Raw genomic sequence first — 19,406 nt, 5'->3', positions numbered from 1 at the left:
AGAAAAGATGTTTTTCACCAGAAACTTAATCTGAAGAGGAGGAAAAACAGTGACACCCATAGGTCATTTTTGTACAAGAAACGTGTCCCTGTACAAGAAACTTGTGTATGCAAGTTCTGCATACTTGCACCACATTCAATAGGAATCACTCAGAGGAAAAACAAGCAATATTTGCCAGCAGAACCAAAGCAAGCTAGATAACCCTCATAAAGAAGCAGCAAATAATGTTGTGGTTCCTGCTGACAGTGAGGATTTCGGACAGGAAAGCAGAACAGCTGGCTTGTGTTTATGCACAGAAATGCCAGTGAGTACATGTTACAGCCAAGTCCACCGTGGGCTTTGCAAGCCCACCTGGTAGCAGAGCCCTTGAGGTCTGTGCCAAAACTACAACACTGCATCTTGGACATATCTGAGCTTTAAGGATGTTTAAAATCTGGGGCCCCGAGAAACTTCATTTGAATTGGTGTTGCTTAACAACTATCTGGTAAAAGATGTGAACAAGGTGGGAACATTTGAAGATGACAGAAGTATTTAGATTAGCTGTGATAAGAAGTGACAGTGAGGAACTTCAGAGAGATCTGACAGAGTCAGATGAATAGACAGTTTGATAAGATACAAAGTTATTGTTGACAGCTGTAAGATAAATTAAATGAAGCTGCTCAGGAAAAGGACCCAGGCATTCACTGAGGACATCTGCACTGAAACTCTAAATCAGCATGCAGCAACAACCCTGAAAGTTAATTAAATGTGAAGATGCCTACAAAGGAGAGTAGAAGACTATTATAACATCAATGTATAAAGAGTACTTCTTCAGCTGTGCTCAGGCCCAGTCAACCAATCCCAAAGAGCTGCAGTAGAACAAAAGAGATTTAAACGACTGTAAATATGAAGATAGTTCTAGATGAGGAGAGGGTGAGATTTGAGAGTTTTTAATTAGAGAGGTGAAATGCATATTCTAATGATACGAGGATACAAATCTGTAGAGACAGGTTTGGTGACCACAAGATGCCATTGCTCACAAAAGCTGAATATCCTGTTGCAGGCTCAGAAAACGGGAAGAGGGACTAACAAAAAAAAGGGTCCTTTGGAGACTAAGAGGGAGGTCATTACATCTTTTTTAAAGGCAGCCTTTCTCCAAAGTGTTTGTCATATATGGAATAAATAAATATTAGCAAGCAATTTACAGTGACCATACACAATGGAAAATAACACTTCCTTGTGCTGTAAGGGGTATTAGTCTTCTAAGGAACTCACCATAACATTACACAAATGAAGTCCTCCAGGATGCTGGCCCATGTACTGCGCTAGATCTGTGTGCTAAATAAAAGAGGAGAACGTGAGGCAAAGCTACTTGTGTAGGATGCTTCTACCAACAATGCCTCTTCTGTGAATGAAAAACATGTGCAAACACTACAAAAGTGTCTCTCACCGTGGTGAGCATCTGATGTTGATGCAGCACATGAGGATGTGCTTAAGTGCTCCGTCAAATCAGGGACCTGGCTGACCTGTTGTCTCACCCTAGCAGTTTATGACCTGAAGCTGATAGTTAACAGAATTCATACCTGTGCCAGAATTTATCATGAAGCTGCAGTAAGAACTCACAGCCCCTGTATTTTCCTTAAAGTTTGTTTGATAGCTATTGGCAAAAGCAACAGAAGTAGCAAGGCTCAAACAGAACTTTTTTATTGGCACCCTGCCCTCCCCATGAAAGCAACCTGCAGCTTGGTCATGGTGAGCAGGGGTCAGTGCCAAATCTGACCCCAATTGGCATGTGCACATTTGTCATTATTTCCTATCCTTGCTGCTCCAGAACAGCACTTTTATTGTGTTGTCGAGGCAGAAATTGAGGTAAATAGTGTCTGCCACCCACCCAAGTGGAGACAAGATGTGGAATCATTTTTGCATACAGCTGTCACACATACAGAAAGAAAAGAGTAAAGCTGTGTGGCTGGAAAGCAGGAGATCAAGAAGGAAAATCAATCATTGCAGTAAAGGACTACAACTTGTCTCTTTGTAGATGTCTCATGACGCACTAAATTCATTATGCAGCCACTTCTCTGTACTTCCCAGTACAAGCTCCACAGGGAGCTAGAAAAAGATCAACTCACCACGTACTCGAAGACAAATGTTAGTGTCTCCTTGGTCTGGATAATGTCATGAAGCAGTACAATGTTGGCATGTTTCAAACGCTTGAGAAGAGAAGCTGGGGAAACACAGAAGGAAGATCAGCTTAACAACTTCTGTTGGAAGTAGAAAGAGACAGTGCACAGAGCAAGGCAGTGAAAATTAAAAACTGGGGAAAAATAGTCCAAATTTGGCAGTTCTGTAAGAAGCAGCAGCTACTGAGTCTGGAGGAGGATGGAACAGCTCCTTAGAGAAGCAAGCATCAGTGCCCTGGGCTTGGCAGGAACCCATCCTTCTCTCAGAGGTGGGATCTTGCCTCTGTCAGAAACAGCAGTTCACAGTTCCCATCTGACAGCTTCTCAGCTGAGGAGAAACAATTTCTTCAGGGCAAACGCTGAGAGGTAGGGGCTAGGAGCTCTCAGAGCCAGAATGCAGCAGCTCCCAGCCTGTCACTAAGCTTCTTGTCTTCCCATCCACCTCCTGGCACGTGCCCTCAGCAAAGCCCTAAGGAGACTTCTGAGGAAAGCTGAGTTTCTATCAGCTTCCAGCTTCACAGAATCCGGGTGTAAAAATCTGCCAAAGGAAGTCACTGTAGATGCTGAGCTGAATTCTGAGTTCAGCACTCTGCTTTCAGCTTGCAGAAAGCGGATCTGTTACTTTCTCCAGTTTAAAACTCAAAGAGCAAAGACGATGAATTTACTGAGGGAATAGTAACTTGTTTGTATTTATACACCTTTGGCATGTTTCTTTCTTTTGGCCTAACTATCTAAAAGCATCCTTGCAACTGTGTGGCCTTGGTCTTTATGAGCTGGTGTGCCTTAGCCAAGCCCCAGCACATCCAGGGTGTGGCGATGGAGGGGGCAGCACACAAAAGAGTCTCTCCTTCCATACAGACCACAGAGCACTTACTGATGCTAAGAAAGAAGCTGCAGCCTTCTGAGCCTTCTGTTAGGTTTCTCATGATAGAGCAGGCTCCAGCCGACACGCTCATGAAGGCTGTTTCTCAGCAGAAAGTCTCAAGGATAGTCTTTAGGAAGGAAGATCTTCATCTTTTGCTGCCTTCGGTTTGAGACAGTAGTTACCAGAGCTCTGTACAGAGGAGGTATGTGGGGAAGTGGTGGAGCTGGCATCAGTCTGTCTGTAGGTCCATAGCACTGCTGAAGAATCCAACCCAGCTGTTCCACCACAATAGTGCACAGACAGAAGCTTCAGAGCTCAACAAAAACAGGGGTCCCTGACACCAAGTTTTAGTTCAGCTTCTGATGTAGCAGAACAGCCTCAGAGTCACTCTAGACTCACCCTTCCCTGCTGATTAAAACCAAATTAGTTTACTGTCAGACCATGCAGTGCTACAAATTTCATCCAGATAAGGCATGGGCACGTGATCTCCTTTCTGCTGAATTAGGTCAAGCACACAATACAGAGCTTGCACTGTCCATGGGAGGCCAAATGAGTTTTGGTCTTGCATAAAAGCCGCTTCTTGTTTTTCAAACAATCTGCAAAAGATGTTTGTAGAGTTTCATGCTGGCAAAGCAAATTTATACTGGATTAGCACTTTGCCTTTTGTGCCCGTAACAATTTCACCTGGTTCTAAAAGCTCTACAGCCAGATACACTGCGTTACACAGCTGTGGCCTAAGCATCTGTCAGTACTGAGACTGCTGAGCAAGAAGGGATGCCTGATGCAGCATAACTGCTGGGACCAGCACAGACTGTAAACAGCTCCTGCACAGAGCTTGGTGCTGCTGCTGCAGCTAAACTGCCTCTAGCACTGATCTTAGTCCATTCAGCGCTCAGCAGTACATCTCCAGCACATGGAGTATGAACCTCAGACATGCTCCACATGAATCTGGCAAAGACACTGGCTAGATCCCATCTGCTACAGAAAGGAGCTGCTAACGGGGCTCTGTGATACCTCAAAAATCCCACAGTACCAGGGCTGTTGCTCCAGAGCAGCAGTAAAGAGGGTCCACAGAAATATGGAGAATTCAGCTCCTGTGCCTGAATCAGGCCTCAGGGAAGTGCTCCTCACTTGGTTGCTTCTACAACGCCCTGCCAGGGTGTCAGGTGCTGCAGCCAGAACTGAACTTTCAAGACATTTTGTCTCCGTGGGATTTCCTGGAGTGAAATCGCTCTTTGTGAGGGAGTGCCATTCCTCAGGGGTAGCAGAGAATGCACTGCGTTAATAAATCTTGTGCTTTGTTTGTGCCACTGACTTACATTGTAAATTTGAGGTGTCAGATGCTGCAAAGCTCATCAGTACACAAAAGATCTATTTAAAGCAGACCCTTCACAGGATCACACTTGTTTTCTCCCATAATGAATTAAGTTAAGGCTCTCAGCCTGTCCAGTAGAGCATGCCAAAGGGGTGCTGATCTTTAGAGCATCATTAGTTCGATGTAGATGAAGCTTTTAAGGCTTATTTTACTGGTGGGCTACAAGGGTAAATGCAGAGCAAAAGTACCACAGCAAATGCATATAGGAAAGTGTAAAACAAGCCATTCTGTAAAACAGGCATATTTAGGTATCTATCTGCTTTCACACAGAATTGGACTAAGGACTTTCTTATCTTAATTATCCTGTTATAAACCTGGAGCAGGCCTACTGGCCTCGATATTCGGAGTTGACTGGTGTGAGAGACCTTCTGTGCTAGGGCTGCTCTGTGAAAGCTGGCACATCTGGTCCCTGACACCCCATCCCCACAGTGACAAAATCAATCCTTGTCTCGAACTGCAGCAAGAAGTAGAAAACAAAATGCGTGTGACCTCTTACACTGATAGCTCTCACCAATACCAGACAACAGAAGGCTGCATATTTCTGTGTAAGGAGGAAACCAGATTATGATCCTCTTGGGATTGCAGAGCAGACAAAAATAGAAGCCTTAATCAACCAGGCAGTTTGTGAGCTTGGTCTGTAGGGACATGTAAATACATTCAGCCAAAATCAAGCACTTAGACAAAAGCATTTCTTTCTCAAATAAATTGAGAAAGTTGCAGACATTTTGCCCAGTGCTCTACAAAGCCAACCAACAGAAAGAATTTTTCACCAGGCAGAAATATCAAACACCAGTTTTATTGAAAGCATTTCTCTTCAGGCTGGGATCTGTGATGCTCCAGGTATCGGCTGCCATCATACAGGAAAGTGGCACCATTTGTGATGACAGCAAGCAGAGACCCTGCTGCAAAGGGCATTTCCAGTCCACAACTGCAACCAACAGTAGCAAAAACTGTTGTGCAGTGCTAGTGTATAGAAATGGGAGTGAGACGGCAATCACAGAGCAGGTAGCAGGAGGGGGTGTAAGAGGGCCCTACACTGTGGAAGGGACACGCTCTGGCTGCAGCCAACACTTTCCTTAGCACAAGCTCAGCTGTATCTGTGACAAGAAAATACACCAACCCTCCATCCATCACATGCTCACCCAGCCCAGCACAGAGGCATCCTTCACCAGGGGATAAGGAAACGGAGAGTTTTTGGAGGTCAGCTGACACACTGAGTAGGCAAGAAAGGACTTAGGAAGATCTCACATGGAGCTTTTTCAGTTTAAAACAAAAGCTCTTCAAGAATGATGTCTCTCACTCTTCACCGATGTTTGAAGAGGCTCTTTATGTCTTACCTTCCCGAATGGCTGTAAAGGGCACTCCCTCCTCTGCCTCCAGCCTGATCACTTTCAACGCCACTAACTGGCCGTTGATCCTGTCAGGTCAGAATGAAAGGTCACACACAACACCTCAGTGCTTGGCATGACAACATTAACAGTGTCCTGGGGTGCTCCACACTTTTACTGAAGCAAAATTTCTACAGCTCACTCCCCCACCCAGGCCAAGCTGAGAAAGGAATTACAAGCTACCTCCATCTCGCCTTCACTAGGAGCAAAATGGGAGCCAGCCTGCCTGGCTAGATCAGGCTGCTCTGCTGACCGGGTATTCTGAGCGCATGGCTTTGGGCAATGTTCCCCCTCTGCCCTCTCCCAGCTTTCCTGCCCTTACATGATGGCAGCATGGCCTCACCCCAGTTTTTTCCATTATGCAGGGATCTCTCATTCCAAGGAAAACACTTGTTCCCTTCCCAGTGCCGCTAGCATGCTGCTGCAAGAGCAAAGTGTCATTGTGGAGCCTCCATGGCCTTAGTGGAGGAGTTCCTTGAAAAAAAAGGGACGTGGCTTTGCAAATATCCTAGTTAAAGGCAAAGCTGGACTTTTGATTTGCCTTTATCTTCCTGTAAGTACTGTGAATTCTCCAGCTTCGAGCTCATTCTTATGGATTCCCATAAGGAGTGTTCTAAGCAGGTACTGGGAAGGTAGTAGTAGAACCGGTGGTCCTTGCTCACCTGCTGATCCCCTTGTACACAGTTGCACAGGATCCTTCACACAGCTTCTCAAGATGTACATAGGATGTGGCAGCTCCATACGGGATGTCTGGTCTCTGTTCCATGAAGAAATTGTATGTGTTTTAGATTGCTGTGTAGAATAAGAAGCTGCAAGCATGTTACTCCATTACTAAATACTGATTCATGGCTGGAATAGTGGGATGAAAAATCTCCTATCTGGATGCTGTGCACTCACCCATTTGAACCTCTGCACAACATCCCGCTCCTGGAAAGAATCAGGGTGACTCCAAGGCCTCTGCGTCCTGCACCTCCAACTCAGGAGGGTGTGGAGCCATGGGCGCTGCCGTGAGGGTAGAGGAAGGGGTACTCTGGTTACATCCTCCGACAGCTGGCACAGGAAAAGGAGACAAGCTGTATCACTGGCAAACCACAGTTTTGCTGATGTGATTCTTTCTCCTCAACTGCACTGGCTTTGAGCACTTGAGGTCATTTACGTCTCCCTCCCCACCAGTTGCAGACCTCCAGCACAGCTTCTCATCTCCATACGTAAGGACAGAAACTGTCTGTATGTTTCTGTCATGGTAAATGGTAGCGCACAGCTCCAGAACACATGAAGATAAAACTGCCTGAACTGCAAAGGCCACTTCTACTAGTATCATTCTAAAGGTATGCTATTCTCTCTTATCCTTGATTTATTTGCCTCTAGCTAGCAATCTGTTAGAGCAGGAACTAAAACCCAAATGCAGGAGAAAAACTTCAGGACTATTAAATTTACATCTCCTCTCCTCCTTAACCCCCTTCCCCCTACCCCCCCCATATCGAGCCTTTCTCACCACTGCATAATTTACGCAGCCTGTTAATTTGGCCCATACAGCATAACAGTGTCATAAACTACAGACTATAAAAATAGCGGTCATGAATGGCAGGCAGCCTGCAAGCTCCTTCTGAGGAGCTACATTGGATGGGTGCCTGCTTTATCATTTGATTCAAATATGACAGGATTTGTACTCCATAGCATGCTGCCTCCTCCAGAACTGTACGTTGTTGCTCCCTCCCTGTTTTATAGTCCCTTATTGGCATAGAGCTCGCTGGAGTACAATCTTCTCCCCGTTCATCACATCAAATGCATTTGTTGTCATCTAATGCACAGAGTTCTCTTTCAGCAGCTTCACGAGCCCAAAGCTGCAACGCTTGATGCTGTCTGGTTAGAAGCAAACATGAATGCTTTGTGCCCCCACAGCAAGTGGAAGAACACAGGCTCAACCTAACTCTTTGCACAAGTATCATGGTGTGATATTAAATACCTCTGCTGTGGACGCTGCTTCCATGAGCTGATGGCCTTGGATAGGTAGGGAGCCCCTTCTCTCTGAACAAGAGCTGCAGCATCCTGGTCCGACAGCGCTTAGACACAACATGTCTCCCATGTTGTTGTCCTGATGCAATTGAAATGTATCTCTTTTTTGTCCTCAGCTCCTCCTCATCCTTCCATCTCTGATAAAACTGTTCACATGACTCGCATGAGGTCTCTGTCTCAAGCAGTCTTGTGATTTTTCTGTTTTTCTCTGAAAGTCCAACACACCATGATCCAAATTCACCCTTGGAGCAGCTCCATTGATTTCAGCTCATTTGGCACATACCCTCTAAAAACAGCCGAGATTTTTTTCATAACTAAAGATGGGGAATTAAGCAATAAATCCAGAATTTCTGCTTTCACAAAGTTCTTTCAGTTAAGCAGGGTAATACGTTAGGTAATGAAGTGAGAGGGGTTTCATACAGGAACAGACCTCAACTTTGCTCCATGTCTGTAGCAGTTACTATTCTATATGCCATTAGGCCTTCAAGATTAAGCTGTCTGAGCAGCGTGGCTGAGTAGTGCTTGCTGCAGAAGCTGTGTGTTGACCCTCCTTGTTTTGCCACTTGCATTCTTAGCCATGATGTGCTGGTGATGTCAGCGTGGGGAGCTGTCTGTCCCTGTTTAAAGGATTCGATGAGTTGCAGCTGACAGACAATAGTCTTTCCCGCAGGTCAAAGCAGCCAGGTCAAACTGAGGAATCCAGCCCAAAATAGATTTCATCAATTACATCCTGAGTAGCAACACAGTGCACTTACGCTGGATGTGGAGAGATAAAAGCCCTGCCCCCCCCAGCAGGACTCTGTGCAGCTTCCTAGGACTAACACCCAACCCACACTGTAAGGCGAAAGGGCTGAGAAAAATGCTGCCAGGGGCTGAGGGAATGAGCGTCGTTCTGTGCAACTGTTATGCTGACCCTGAGGTCCTTCAGTTTTCATTTGAATGCAGGATGTGAAATCTTCCCTTTGCTTCACTATGCTGGCTTCTAACAATAACGCTCTCTCTTTGAGCAAAAGGATTTTTTAAGCAAAAATGTGCTGCGAAGACAGGAGCAATTTCTGTGTCTTGTTGCAACCTTGCTACCCAGCCCTTGCATGGCCAGAAGGCTCCGACACACCTGGAATGCTTGATTTCTTGCACGTATTTTCCTTTGCAGTCTCCTGTTTGGCATAATCTGCTGAGTATCCATCATCATGGCTCACAGTTTTCTTCTCTCTGCTTTCCACGTGTTCTTTGAGCCATCAGAACACAGCAACACTTTGGATATGCTGTCCAGGCTCGAGAAAGGCTGCCTGGGTGCAGCTATGCCGCAAGCAGCTGGCTTTGCAAGCATTGTTTGCACTTCTGTACAAAGTTTCTTACTCCAGTAAACACTTTTTATTGCTATGACTGTATTTATACAAATGGACTTCACAAAATCACCCAAGCATAGGTAATGCATTCAATTTAAAGGAATGGAAAGATAAAGGTGAGGAAGTAGAGGAAGTAAAATCACACATTCTAATCCACATGAAGATTGTTATTTTAGGTACATTGGTGTCAGGGAGAGGGGAATTACTCTCTTAGCAAAGAAGTTTCGTCTGACTTTTGCTAGTTAGCAGGAAGTTAGAAAGCCTGGTAACGGCTGGTGGTTCTGGGTACTGGGAAGAGCACGTGTATTAGTGTCAGGAGGGGAAACGCCGTATCAAAACGCCCTGTACGTATCTGTAATGCTCAGTGCTGTCCTCAGCAAGGATGCAAGAGGAGAGAAAGCCTGCGCCGGGAGTGGGGCCGTTTGACAGGAAACCCTCAGGCACCGCAGCTGACGGCCCGCTGGGGCTGCTGACAGCGTGGCACGGCACCTTTTACGAGCCCCATCCCATGGAACCACGCAGGTACACAGTGTGTACGTCCGCGGGCCACAGATACACCCACGCGGATCTCAGACGCGTCCCTAACACTTGCGCGCGTACAGCACTGCTCCTCTCCCGCGCGCATGCACGCGCGGGTGCGCGGCCTCCTGCAGGCAGCCTCCACGGTCGCCGCCGGTCAGCAGGCCGCGGCGCGGCTGCTCCCACTTAAACCATCCGGGTAGCGAAACCGGCTGTCGCCGAGGTCCCGAGGACGCCCAGGCCCCGCCGCGGTCCCGCGGGCGGGTCCCGGGCTGTTTTGGTCCCGGGAGGCACCCGTCGCCGCGCGCACCGGAACCCGCCCCGGGCTGCGGCCTTTTTACCCAGCGCCCCTGCGCGCGCGGCCCGGCGCTAGGCCCCGCCCCCTGCGCTGCGGAGGCCCCGCCCCGTGCCCCCGCGTGAATCAGCTGATCTGCGCCCCGGGAGCCGGCGGCGAAGTCGGCGGTCAGAGGGAGTGCGGCGCCGGGGGAGGCGGCTGTCGGCGCGAGGGTGAGGGAGGCGGCGAGGAGGAGGGAGGTGCGGGGGCAGCGCGCGCCTGGCCGCGGGGAAGCGTGGAGACGGAGTCACGTGGCGCGCCGACTTGTGCGGGTGCGCGCGCGGGCACGTTCCCCTCGCCGCCCCCCGCCGGCCCCGCGCAGCCGTTAGTCACCGCGCGCTCCCGCGCGCCGCCAACGGCCTCTGGCGGCTGTGGGTCCCGCCGCTCGGCCCTCCCGGGCGCGTCGCGTCGTGCTCTCTGCCCGGGAGCCGCTCTGTCAGGGCAACAGGTGGAGAGCGAGGGGGTTCTGGGGAGCAGCGGGGGAAATGGCTGCCCTCCCCTGAAGGGAAACAGAGCGCAGCGCTACGGCGGGAACCTGGTTGGCCCGAGCGCCCTGGGCCGGTCCACGCGCTTCCTGCACCTCCCACACCTGAGCTCTAGGGCAGGAGGTGTTGTGCCGTTGTGCGGCCCTAGTGAGCAGGGAACAGGCCCCTTTTCACCCAGGGCGAGAGCTTGAGAAGCATCTCTGACTGAGGATGCCCGCCACCCAACTTCCCGAGAGGCTGAGAGAGCACAGGTGTTGAGATTTGTTACCGTAGGTTCCTAAAGGGCTCTTCCCTTTCCATAGGAAGGCACCACCTAAACTTTAAATAGTGTGCCCTTTATCTCCTTCCGCTTCTGTCTCAAAGTCCTTTCTTGTTGCATGATTTGGTTGCTCAGGAGTTAATGTTTCAACTTTCAGAATCTGTTGAGTGATAGTGCTATCAATATCAGTCCTAGCAGTGTCCTGTACAGATTATGCAGCATGCTGCCTTTCTCACAGACTTCTTCCAGCACAAAAAGATTTAGTTCAGATGCTGGGGGACATCTAGGATGGCCATAAATGATGGGTAGCTGATCTCTGTTGTCAAGCCTTTGCCCTTGCTGTTGTATTGCAGCCACTTACAACGCTAGCTATATTTGTAATATTTCGGTTTCTGTGAAGCTATCCGTTTTCAGAAGCACCTGCAAATGTGCTAGATTACGAAGGTGTAAATGAGAAGGGGATATTCAGAAGTTTTTTTTAGTCTCATGAGTTTGGTAGGTTTTAAGTTATCAGTTATGTACTATATCAAATAGCTTTCAGCTGTGTTTGCTTAGCTGATATAATGCCCTTTTGCTGTTGTGTTGGGTTTTTTTTTTTCTCCTCTGATGCCTTTACTCTTATTTCTTGCTTGCTGCCATCATCCATTCACTGGAACTGGCATAAAAAGCTTTGCGCCAACATCTGAAGGGATTGCTGCTGTTGTTCAGTAGCGAGTTGTTTCATTCTGCTCCAAGTACATCTTCATACAATGTTTAAAACAGTGTTTGTAGCAAGTCAGTGCTGACCAAAACAAAAGGCCTTCTTGAACTGGTAGCATGTTATGTGTGAAGTGCAGTTTGCAGTAATAAAGGATGATACATAGGTGGACAAGACTAATGTTGATGTCTGGTTTAAATTGGAAAACTCGAAAGTAATATGTTTCAGAACTTGAGTATATAAATTTGTATCACAAGCCTCCAGTTTTGGTATTGAAAAATATTGCTAGATATGGTGCAACAAGTTATTAAAAAAAAGTGTAATATATAAGTAAACGTGTCTGGAAGTTGTAGAAGTATCTGTAGCATTTATTAGCTGTAGCAGGTGAATAAGCACATGGGTCTGATGGGAGCTCAGGTATTTCTGAAAGTCAGGGACATACCAGTTGTTCCTGTTCAGCTTTGACTGTCAAGTTACTGTTATACCTCTGATACTACGGAATGATCAACGTCCAGTAAAGGATGCAGCCCCATAGTTATGATAATAATGTTTACTCCACATCACCCCTGCCACAGCAGTTATTAAGTTGTGGCAGTGTTTGATTTCTGGAGAATTTGAATTAGCGTTCTGCTCTGTCTGTGGAAAGTATGACATCAGTGCCATGCTAGTGACCATCTGTCTGTAACACAAATCCATTGCGTAATTTGGCGCTATTTGGCGCTCTTTGCTTTTTATCTCTTGCAGTGGTGAAGCAAAAGTATAGGAAGTAAGTATATGGGCAAAGCAGTGCAGGTGCTGGTATGATACTGATCTTCTGTACCATGAGAATCACGTATTGTGCCTGGCCGTTCGCTTCTATGAGCATTAAACCTAATAACTATTCAGGTAATCTCAGTGGAAAAGAAATACTGTCTGTGTGATGCTGCAATGTCATATTTAATAAATGTGAAATTAGGTGGAAATCAGCAAGGAAAATTGTCTGTATCTATTGGAGGAAGAAACTTTTTATTTATAAGTACTTGGTTTGTAACTGTGACCAAAGGACTTGCGTTTGTTTTAGCTGTGAAAGGGGAATAATATTGTGCTGTGAAATGACAACTTGCATGGGACTTGAAAACTATTGCTAGATGTCTTAAAAGATGTCTTGATTATGGAAAGAGAAGAGTTTGATTATAATTTTCCCTAATAAGCATAGCAGTGCAACTTTGTGTGATTTTGGGAAAAGAAAACGTAGTGGCACAGTCTAATCATTCTTAATTTCTAGTCCACTGCTATTGCAGGTTTCTTACTTAGAACTATTACAGAAATAATTTTTCGCTTGAGCCTTGGAGGGCGATTGTGCAGAACAGTAAATGGGATGCCTGATTTTAACATTTTGTTATAAAGTTTTCACCAGAATTACAGTAAATCTTCCTGCAGTTGAAGTGAAGCTTGTGAGAAGAAAATATATTTTTAGCCCTTTAAAAAAACCCCAAATCCCTAAATGATAGAAACAAAGGATTTTATCCCTCACTGCCCTGATCTTGAATAAGTATATACAATGTAAATTATACAATTGCTGATACTTTGGTGACTATCAAAGCTCCCATCTCTTCATCTGATTTTGCTGATCCATTGGATGTTTATATGTGAGGCTATAGTTCTTCACAAAGATATGCCAGCATTTTCAAGAAAAGGAATTGCAGGGTTAAATGGTTTTGAGTGGGTTTACAAAAAACCCTCAATAAGCCAAACACAAATGTACTCTGAGCTCTAATGCATCACAAAGTTAAAAATTCTAAAAACAATGCTTTTGTTTTCCTTTGATGTTTCCTCAACACCTGTTACTGAAGTGTAGTGTGACAGTTTCTTTGTATTTGTGAGAGCTCCTTTGTTAATATTTTAAAAGTTAACTTTTGCAGTTGTGGGTGGTTTTTTTCTTAGTTGAGAAAGGAGAGACAGAAGTGTTTTGAAAGCAGTCTGGTTTTGTGTGTGTCTTCCTAGAAAGTATGTTCTGATTTTTTTTTTAGAGCAAGGTATGTATGACTTACCACAATACTGTTCTACTATATTAAGTTGTTTTCTTGTTTTTATGGCTCTTTTATATTGTTGTGATATGTTCTTTGTTGGTCTTGAAGCCTAAATCGCTATTTTTAGTGTTCCATTTTGTTCCATATTTGGTATGATGTGTTGTTGTTTCTGTCTGCGAAGGTCTGCTTGGTACTTCATTATTCAAAGCAGTCTAGTGAAAATGTTGGGACTTATGTTAGTTATTAATCAACTCAATGATTATTGTTTCCAAGTGTGAATTATAACTTCTGTATACAATTTACAGGTTTGCATATGTTGTCTCTTGTAATCAGGACTGGCCATATATTATTTCTATTTTCTGTATCTAAGAGCTTCACACTACTCGTTCTGTATTCTTTCTGAGAGATGTATTGTCTTAACATTATATTACATAGTTAATTTTCTGGTTTTATTGCAGTGGATATCAGGCAACACCTATAATAAAGAAAAGGGACTAAAAATGTCTTACATTCATTTGAATAAATATGATTACATGCATGCATTAATGTAACTAAAATTTTCAATATTTTAATCTAGGAAAATTAAATTTCTTTCAATATTAGAAGTCCAAACAGATTAACTGCAGCTTTGTTTTATTTCAAGAGAAATAATACAAAAGTATCTTCATGAAGATGTTAAAGTGAGGGTAAACTTGCAAAATTCAAAATCCGAAAAGATAAAAGTGTCTATAAAGCAGCCACTCTTTTCTCTTTGGTTTCTGTGGTCTTGTTGTATCTCCATAGAGCGTCTGCTACCAGTCTGCATGAAGAAATATTTTGAACTCCTAATTGGCTCTCTGCATGGGCGTTAACAGAACCGTACCTTCTAATCGTAATATGTGCTTTGGTTCTGGAATAGAGTTACAAATCAACTTTTAACTGCTTTTTGGTCATACAGATCCATTTAGCTTAGAATCCTACAATCAAGCTGAATTTATATCTTAAGTTAGACTGAAAATGGATCAGTTATCCTGCTTTGAAGTTTCTTGAGTGGTATGCTGAGAATTACAGTGAGGGATTGATGTTAATTTCTGCCTTTGAACTAGGTTTTGTTCAGTATGTCCTTACAACAGACCTATTGTGAGATGAGTAGGTAGCACAAGTCAGGCTGTTTAGCTTTTGTCTGCCAACTCGGTGTGAGTGAACTAAATAATTCAACCACCCTAGTGTTGTGGAAGTGGTTATTTATTTAACATGGGATCTAAAGCTTTGCTGCTTGTTTATTAGTGTGCGTGTGTGGGGGGGTTGACTTAATGTTACTTGCAATTAAATGGCTGTTTTTTATGTTTTACAGTTTGTGGAAATTACATTGTTCCTTTTGAAAGAGGAGTGATTAGGTGGTGATGGAGTGCTGCCACTGACAGATGGACTCACAGGAAAGAAGGTGAGAGTGAGCAGCTAGGGAAAGCTCTCTGAAATATGCCAGCTTGTGATCATCCTGTGAAATTTCTGTTGGTGTACTCTTTATGTAATTTACACTGTGAGGGAGGAAGAGAAGTAACTGCTTCAGTTTGTGTGGAACTCTCAACTTACTTCAGCAGTAACTTTTTAAAAGTTGATTGTTGAAATTTGTGGAGAGATAGCTATAAGCTGGAAACTTACAAATAACATTCTCTGATAAAAGAGTAACCTGTAGCTGTGAATTTTTATTCTGGAGCAACAGATGTATTGTAGACTATTCTTATGCTCCTTGTTTCTTCCACTAAGCAATCTGACAGAGGTCAGATGTTTTTGCGATAAGTCCTGGTATGTGACTGCCTGAATTTGTCTTACAGTGTTCTCTGAAGACTTACTAACTTATAAAAACCCGAACATCAGACTTTGGGCTGAATTTGATACACTGTGTGGTCATGAAAACTCTGCAGTATCATATTGTGTCCCATTTAAGTAAAATCTGTATCTTAATTTTAGCTAAGTGTCCTATCTGTGATGTTGGATTTTTCTAACTTTCTTTTTTCTGGCCTATGTATTACTCAGTTCCTTTTTAATTTACTTATATACTAAACACAAGTCCTGTGTATTTAAAATGCAAGATGGACTCTCTTTTAATACTGTGTATGTTGATTGGATCAAATTATTTATGTGACTTTTAGAAGAATTCTTGATTATCTCCTTTTTGCTGTGCGCAAAATACAGGGGTGTGTGCAGGAGCTAAGAGATATAATTGCATCACTTAGTAATTGCCATCTTGAATGTTTCAGAGGCAGGTTGTGAAAAGGAGTTGTTTATCGTAGGCACCACAAATGCTACCCTAGCAAAATTTTTAGTTTAAGAAATCTGTAGTATGCATGAATAGTGCCTTACAGCTTTTGAATGTGCTGCTTGTGTAAGTTGTCCACAATGCTGCCTATCAGACTCTTTGGGTTTGCTTCAGTGTTGGAATACATTTGGGGTTTTGTGCCTTTGCTTCCAGAGAAAGATTGCACTTTCATCAAAGCTCTCTACCTTTTACATTTGACTTCACAAGTTCTTGCAAAGCTAGAACAACTGCTTTATGTGTGGAGTGAACGACATGATTCTTGGCAAATAAGGAGCTAAACCTATTTTATCCTGTAGGGTAGAGAAGAATCTATTTTATATCAAGTTTTAAATGAATTTAAAGAAAACTCTTAATTAAACTTAAAATACTGTCAGTCTAGATTGATGTTTAAAAAATTTAGAAAATTTTTAAAACTCTGCTTGTTGTCAAAGGAATTTCTTTCTGCTGAATGAAAGAAGTTGCTGACTGAGTATTTAAACCAGAGTTTGTTGAAGAGTTAAACCAGCTTTGGATAGTTGCAGTCACTCTTGCTAGCCAGATACTCCTTTTGTGTTTCAGAATCTTTTTGTTGGGTGCTTTTTGGGTTTGGTTTTTTTTTTTTTTTTGTTCATTTGAATAAAACAAAGCATGAATAAAACATAATAAAGCAGAGATGTACCTTCTGCTTTCTAACACAGGAAGAGTTAACGTTATGAAGATCACTGTTCAGATAGGAACAGAGTTGCTTACATGTGGGTAGAACTGTTGCAATGATCTCTCTCAGCATACAATGGCAGAATTGTGTATTAATTTCATCTCCTTATTGCGAGCAGCAAATACAATATATAAAGGCTCTATCAGTTGTGAATAAGTATCTTTAACTGTACTAGTGACAAGATCAGCTGATTTTTAGGCAGTAATGTACAAATGTAAAAGAAAATTATTTCAAATAGAAGATACTAGTTTTTCATTTAAATAACATTAAAATTGACGTTACCAAATTGTAAACAAAGTATGTTGACTTCCTGAAATTAAAACTTAATGCCCAAACTTCGAAGCCTTTCCTATATATGTGAAAGGCAAGCCATGCATCATTGAACCATAGAAAACTTCAAGCTGAATTCTGTATTTCCTCCAATTTTTTTGTAGCTCAGAAGAGGCAGAAGGAGCCAAAGAGAGAGGCCTGGTCTATGTTTGGAAGGCTGGTTCCTGCTCTGTAACTCCAGAAAGGCTTCCGGGCCTCGGTGGAAAGACTGTATTGCAGGCAGCCCTTGGAACACATCATGGGTTACTTCTAACTGAAGGTAATAAATGTCTTAATGCTGAAGATTTGAGGCAATAACAGACTTCAGTTACTGTCAAGTTTTCTTAATTTAGAATTTTTTCATTCTGTGTCTCATACACAACTTTCAAACACATTTTTAATTTTGACAGTATTTCCCTCTTAGTTATAACTTTCTATTCCAACACAGTTTTAAGTAATTAGATGCATGGTATTATCTTCCATACTCTTAATAATGGCTCTGGATTTCCTGTTTAAAGATAGTAATTAATCAGCACCATGCTAACTCAAAGTGATGCCTTTCATTCAAAAAGACAGTACAGCAAGAGGTTCTCTTGATGTGCAGGAGCTTTAATTTCTATGTGCTCATGGAAGAGTGTGTAGCTGATAGATGCATTAGAGCGAGTCTTGGTTTGTGAGCTGCTTGCTGCTGTGAATTCCAGTATTTCTGAAAGCCAGTGTTTGCGTAGCTTGGTCCTTACTTGCACTGATCATTGGGCGTACACTTGAAACACTAATCTGGAAGTTGCTGCTTTGATTTTTCTCTGCTGGTTTTGGAGGAAAGATTCCAGGTTATTGGTGAGCCTGCTATGAGCACCTCTGCTCTATTTGAGTTGTTGGACCTCCAGTGTGTTTTTGGAACATGCTTCTTTCATGATTAAAAGGACATTTTGCGTGTGTATTCTTGACTCATTAAATGTGTTACACTTTGTGGATATGACTTGCCATTTGTCTTTCACTGTGTAAACAACTGTTCATTTTAAAAATAGAGTTCTGCTTTTCTTTAGAATTAGCAAAGTCACTTGACCTGGCATTGCAGCAATCTTTTCTGGTAAAGGTAATCAAATTTTGGACATGCTGCAGTATAATGTCAAACCTGTGGCAATACATTGACCCACACCCCCTTTCTACCTGATAGGACAATCTGTTTTTACTTTAGGATGGCAAATAGTACAGTTTGGTGATGCTAGACCTCTGTATGGAAAGATTGGCTCCATGCTTTGTCGTACTCTTCAAGCATAGTTGTATGTCGTTAATGTGTTTTATGTTCTTGATGTAGAAAGGATCAGTAAACACATTTAACTTGGGTATAGTGGAATTTTAGCAGAAGAGTGTTACGTAGTTGAACAGCGCATGCATTGCACGCACGTGGAAATGTTAATGTGAGGTGTAGAACAGCAGCAATAGCAGTGAGCAACTGGCACTCTTCATATATCAATATCCATGGTTTTGATGAGCCTGGAGCAAGCTAAAAATTAGTACCTGTTTACCTGAATCTCTCTTCAAATTCTTGTACTGGTTTAACTTCATTAGATTCATGTTACTTTGTGGGTTTTTTGTTGTGTGCTTGTTTTCCCTCCCAGGTGGAGAGGTTTACAGTTTCGGAAAACTGCCCTGGAGATCAGGACCGGAGGAGTCACGTGCGAACAGTCCTGTCTTAGAAAATACGTTGCTTGGGCATCATATTATTACAGTGGCAGCTGGAAGCTTCCATAATGGAGCTGTGACAGAAAGCGGAGTCGTGTATATGTGGGGGGACAATTCTGCTGGCCAGTGTGCAGTTGCTAATCAGCCATGTGTGCCAGATCCACAACCCATCAGCATTTCTGATTCTGAAAACAGTCCACTGTTATCAGTAAGGATTTTGCAGCTAGCATGCGGAGAGGAACACACACTGGCACTATCACTAAGCAGAGAGATATGGGCTTGGGGGAGCGGATGCCAGCTCGGTCTCATAACAACAACTTTCCCAGTGACAAAGCCACAGAAGGTAGAGCACCTGGCAGGACGTGTTGTGCTCCAGATTGCTTGTGGAGCCTACCACAGCCTGGCTCTGGTACAATGTCTCCCTGTTCAGGAAATGAAGCCTATCCCAGAGAGGTGCAATCATTGCAGTCAACTCCTAATTACCATGACCGACAAGGAAGATCATGTAATCATTTCAGACAGTCATTGTTGCCCACTGGGTGTAGCACTGTCAGGTAACCAACCAGAAAGCCATGTCTTCTGTCCCTCATTGGACAGTCTAGAAGGAAGAAGTATAACTGGTGACCAAAGTGACAACTATCAGAAACCACTTGTGGAAGAAAATACGCGTGTTGCTTTAGAATCTGATGGAACAAGTATGCTTTCCAGCAACAATGGACAGGAAGACAGTGGAATTTCAAGTCCTGGAAATACTATGTTTGCAGAAAAAAAAGAAGTGAAAGAGTACGTAATCAGCTTATCGGGTCACTCAGCAAATGAGATTCTGGAGAAAAACATCTGCACAGAAACGGAGCAGGTTGGTAGCTAGTCGCTAGCATTTACTTTGCTACGACTCCTCTTCTGTGTGGCACTGTTACTCTTTTCACAAATGAAAAATTCTGTTACTGTAATGTAGCTATTGTG

The 19,406-nt window shown here is 43.6% G+C and overlaps 2 protein-coding genes across 2 annotated transcripts in view; one reads left to right on the top strand and one right to left on the bottom strand.

Moving 5' to 3' along the window:
- CDK15 (cyclin dependent kinase 15) overlaps positions 1–6,553 on the bottom strand; it is a gene marked incomplete at both ends in the record, with an annotated part of 33,023 nt that extends 26,470 nt beyond the window's left edge. The window contains 4 exons of the mRNA XM_084264563.1: positions 1,255–1,317; positions 2,109–2,203; positions 5,737–5,816; positions 6,450–6,553. Coding sequence (XP_084120689.1) covers positions 1,255–1,317; positions 2,109–2,203; positions 5,737–5,816; positions 6,450–6,553 — 342 coding nt within the window. The remainder of the gene's footprint in view (positions 1–1,254; positions 1,318–2,108; positions 2,204–5,736; positions 5,817–6,449) is intronic.
- Positions 6,554–14,858: 8,305 nt separating this feature from the next.
- Positions 14,859–19,406, top strand: part of ALS2 (alsin Rho guanine nucleotide exchange factor ALS2) — a gene marked incomplete at its 5' end in the record, with an annotated part of 34,942 nt that continues 30,394 nt past the window's right edge. The window contains 3 exons of the mRNA XM_084264295.1: positions 14,859–14,878; positions 16,883–17,037; positions 18,380–19,299. Coding sequence (XP_084120421.1) covers positions 14,859–14,878; positions 16,883–17,037; positions 18,380–19,299 — 1,095 coding nt within the window. The remainder of the gene's footprint in view (positions 14,879–16,882; positions 17,038–18,379; positions 19,300–19,406) is intronic.

Source organism: Gallinula chloropus (assembly GCF_964237585.1).
Source record: "Gallinula chloropus genome assembly, chromosome: 5".
Taxonomy (NCBI): domain Eukaryota; kingdom Metazoa; phylum Chordata; class Aves; order Gruiformes; family Rallidae; genus Gallinula; species Gallinula chloropus.
This window is presented reverse-complemented; position numbering and strand designations above follow the sequence as displayed.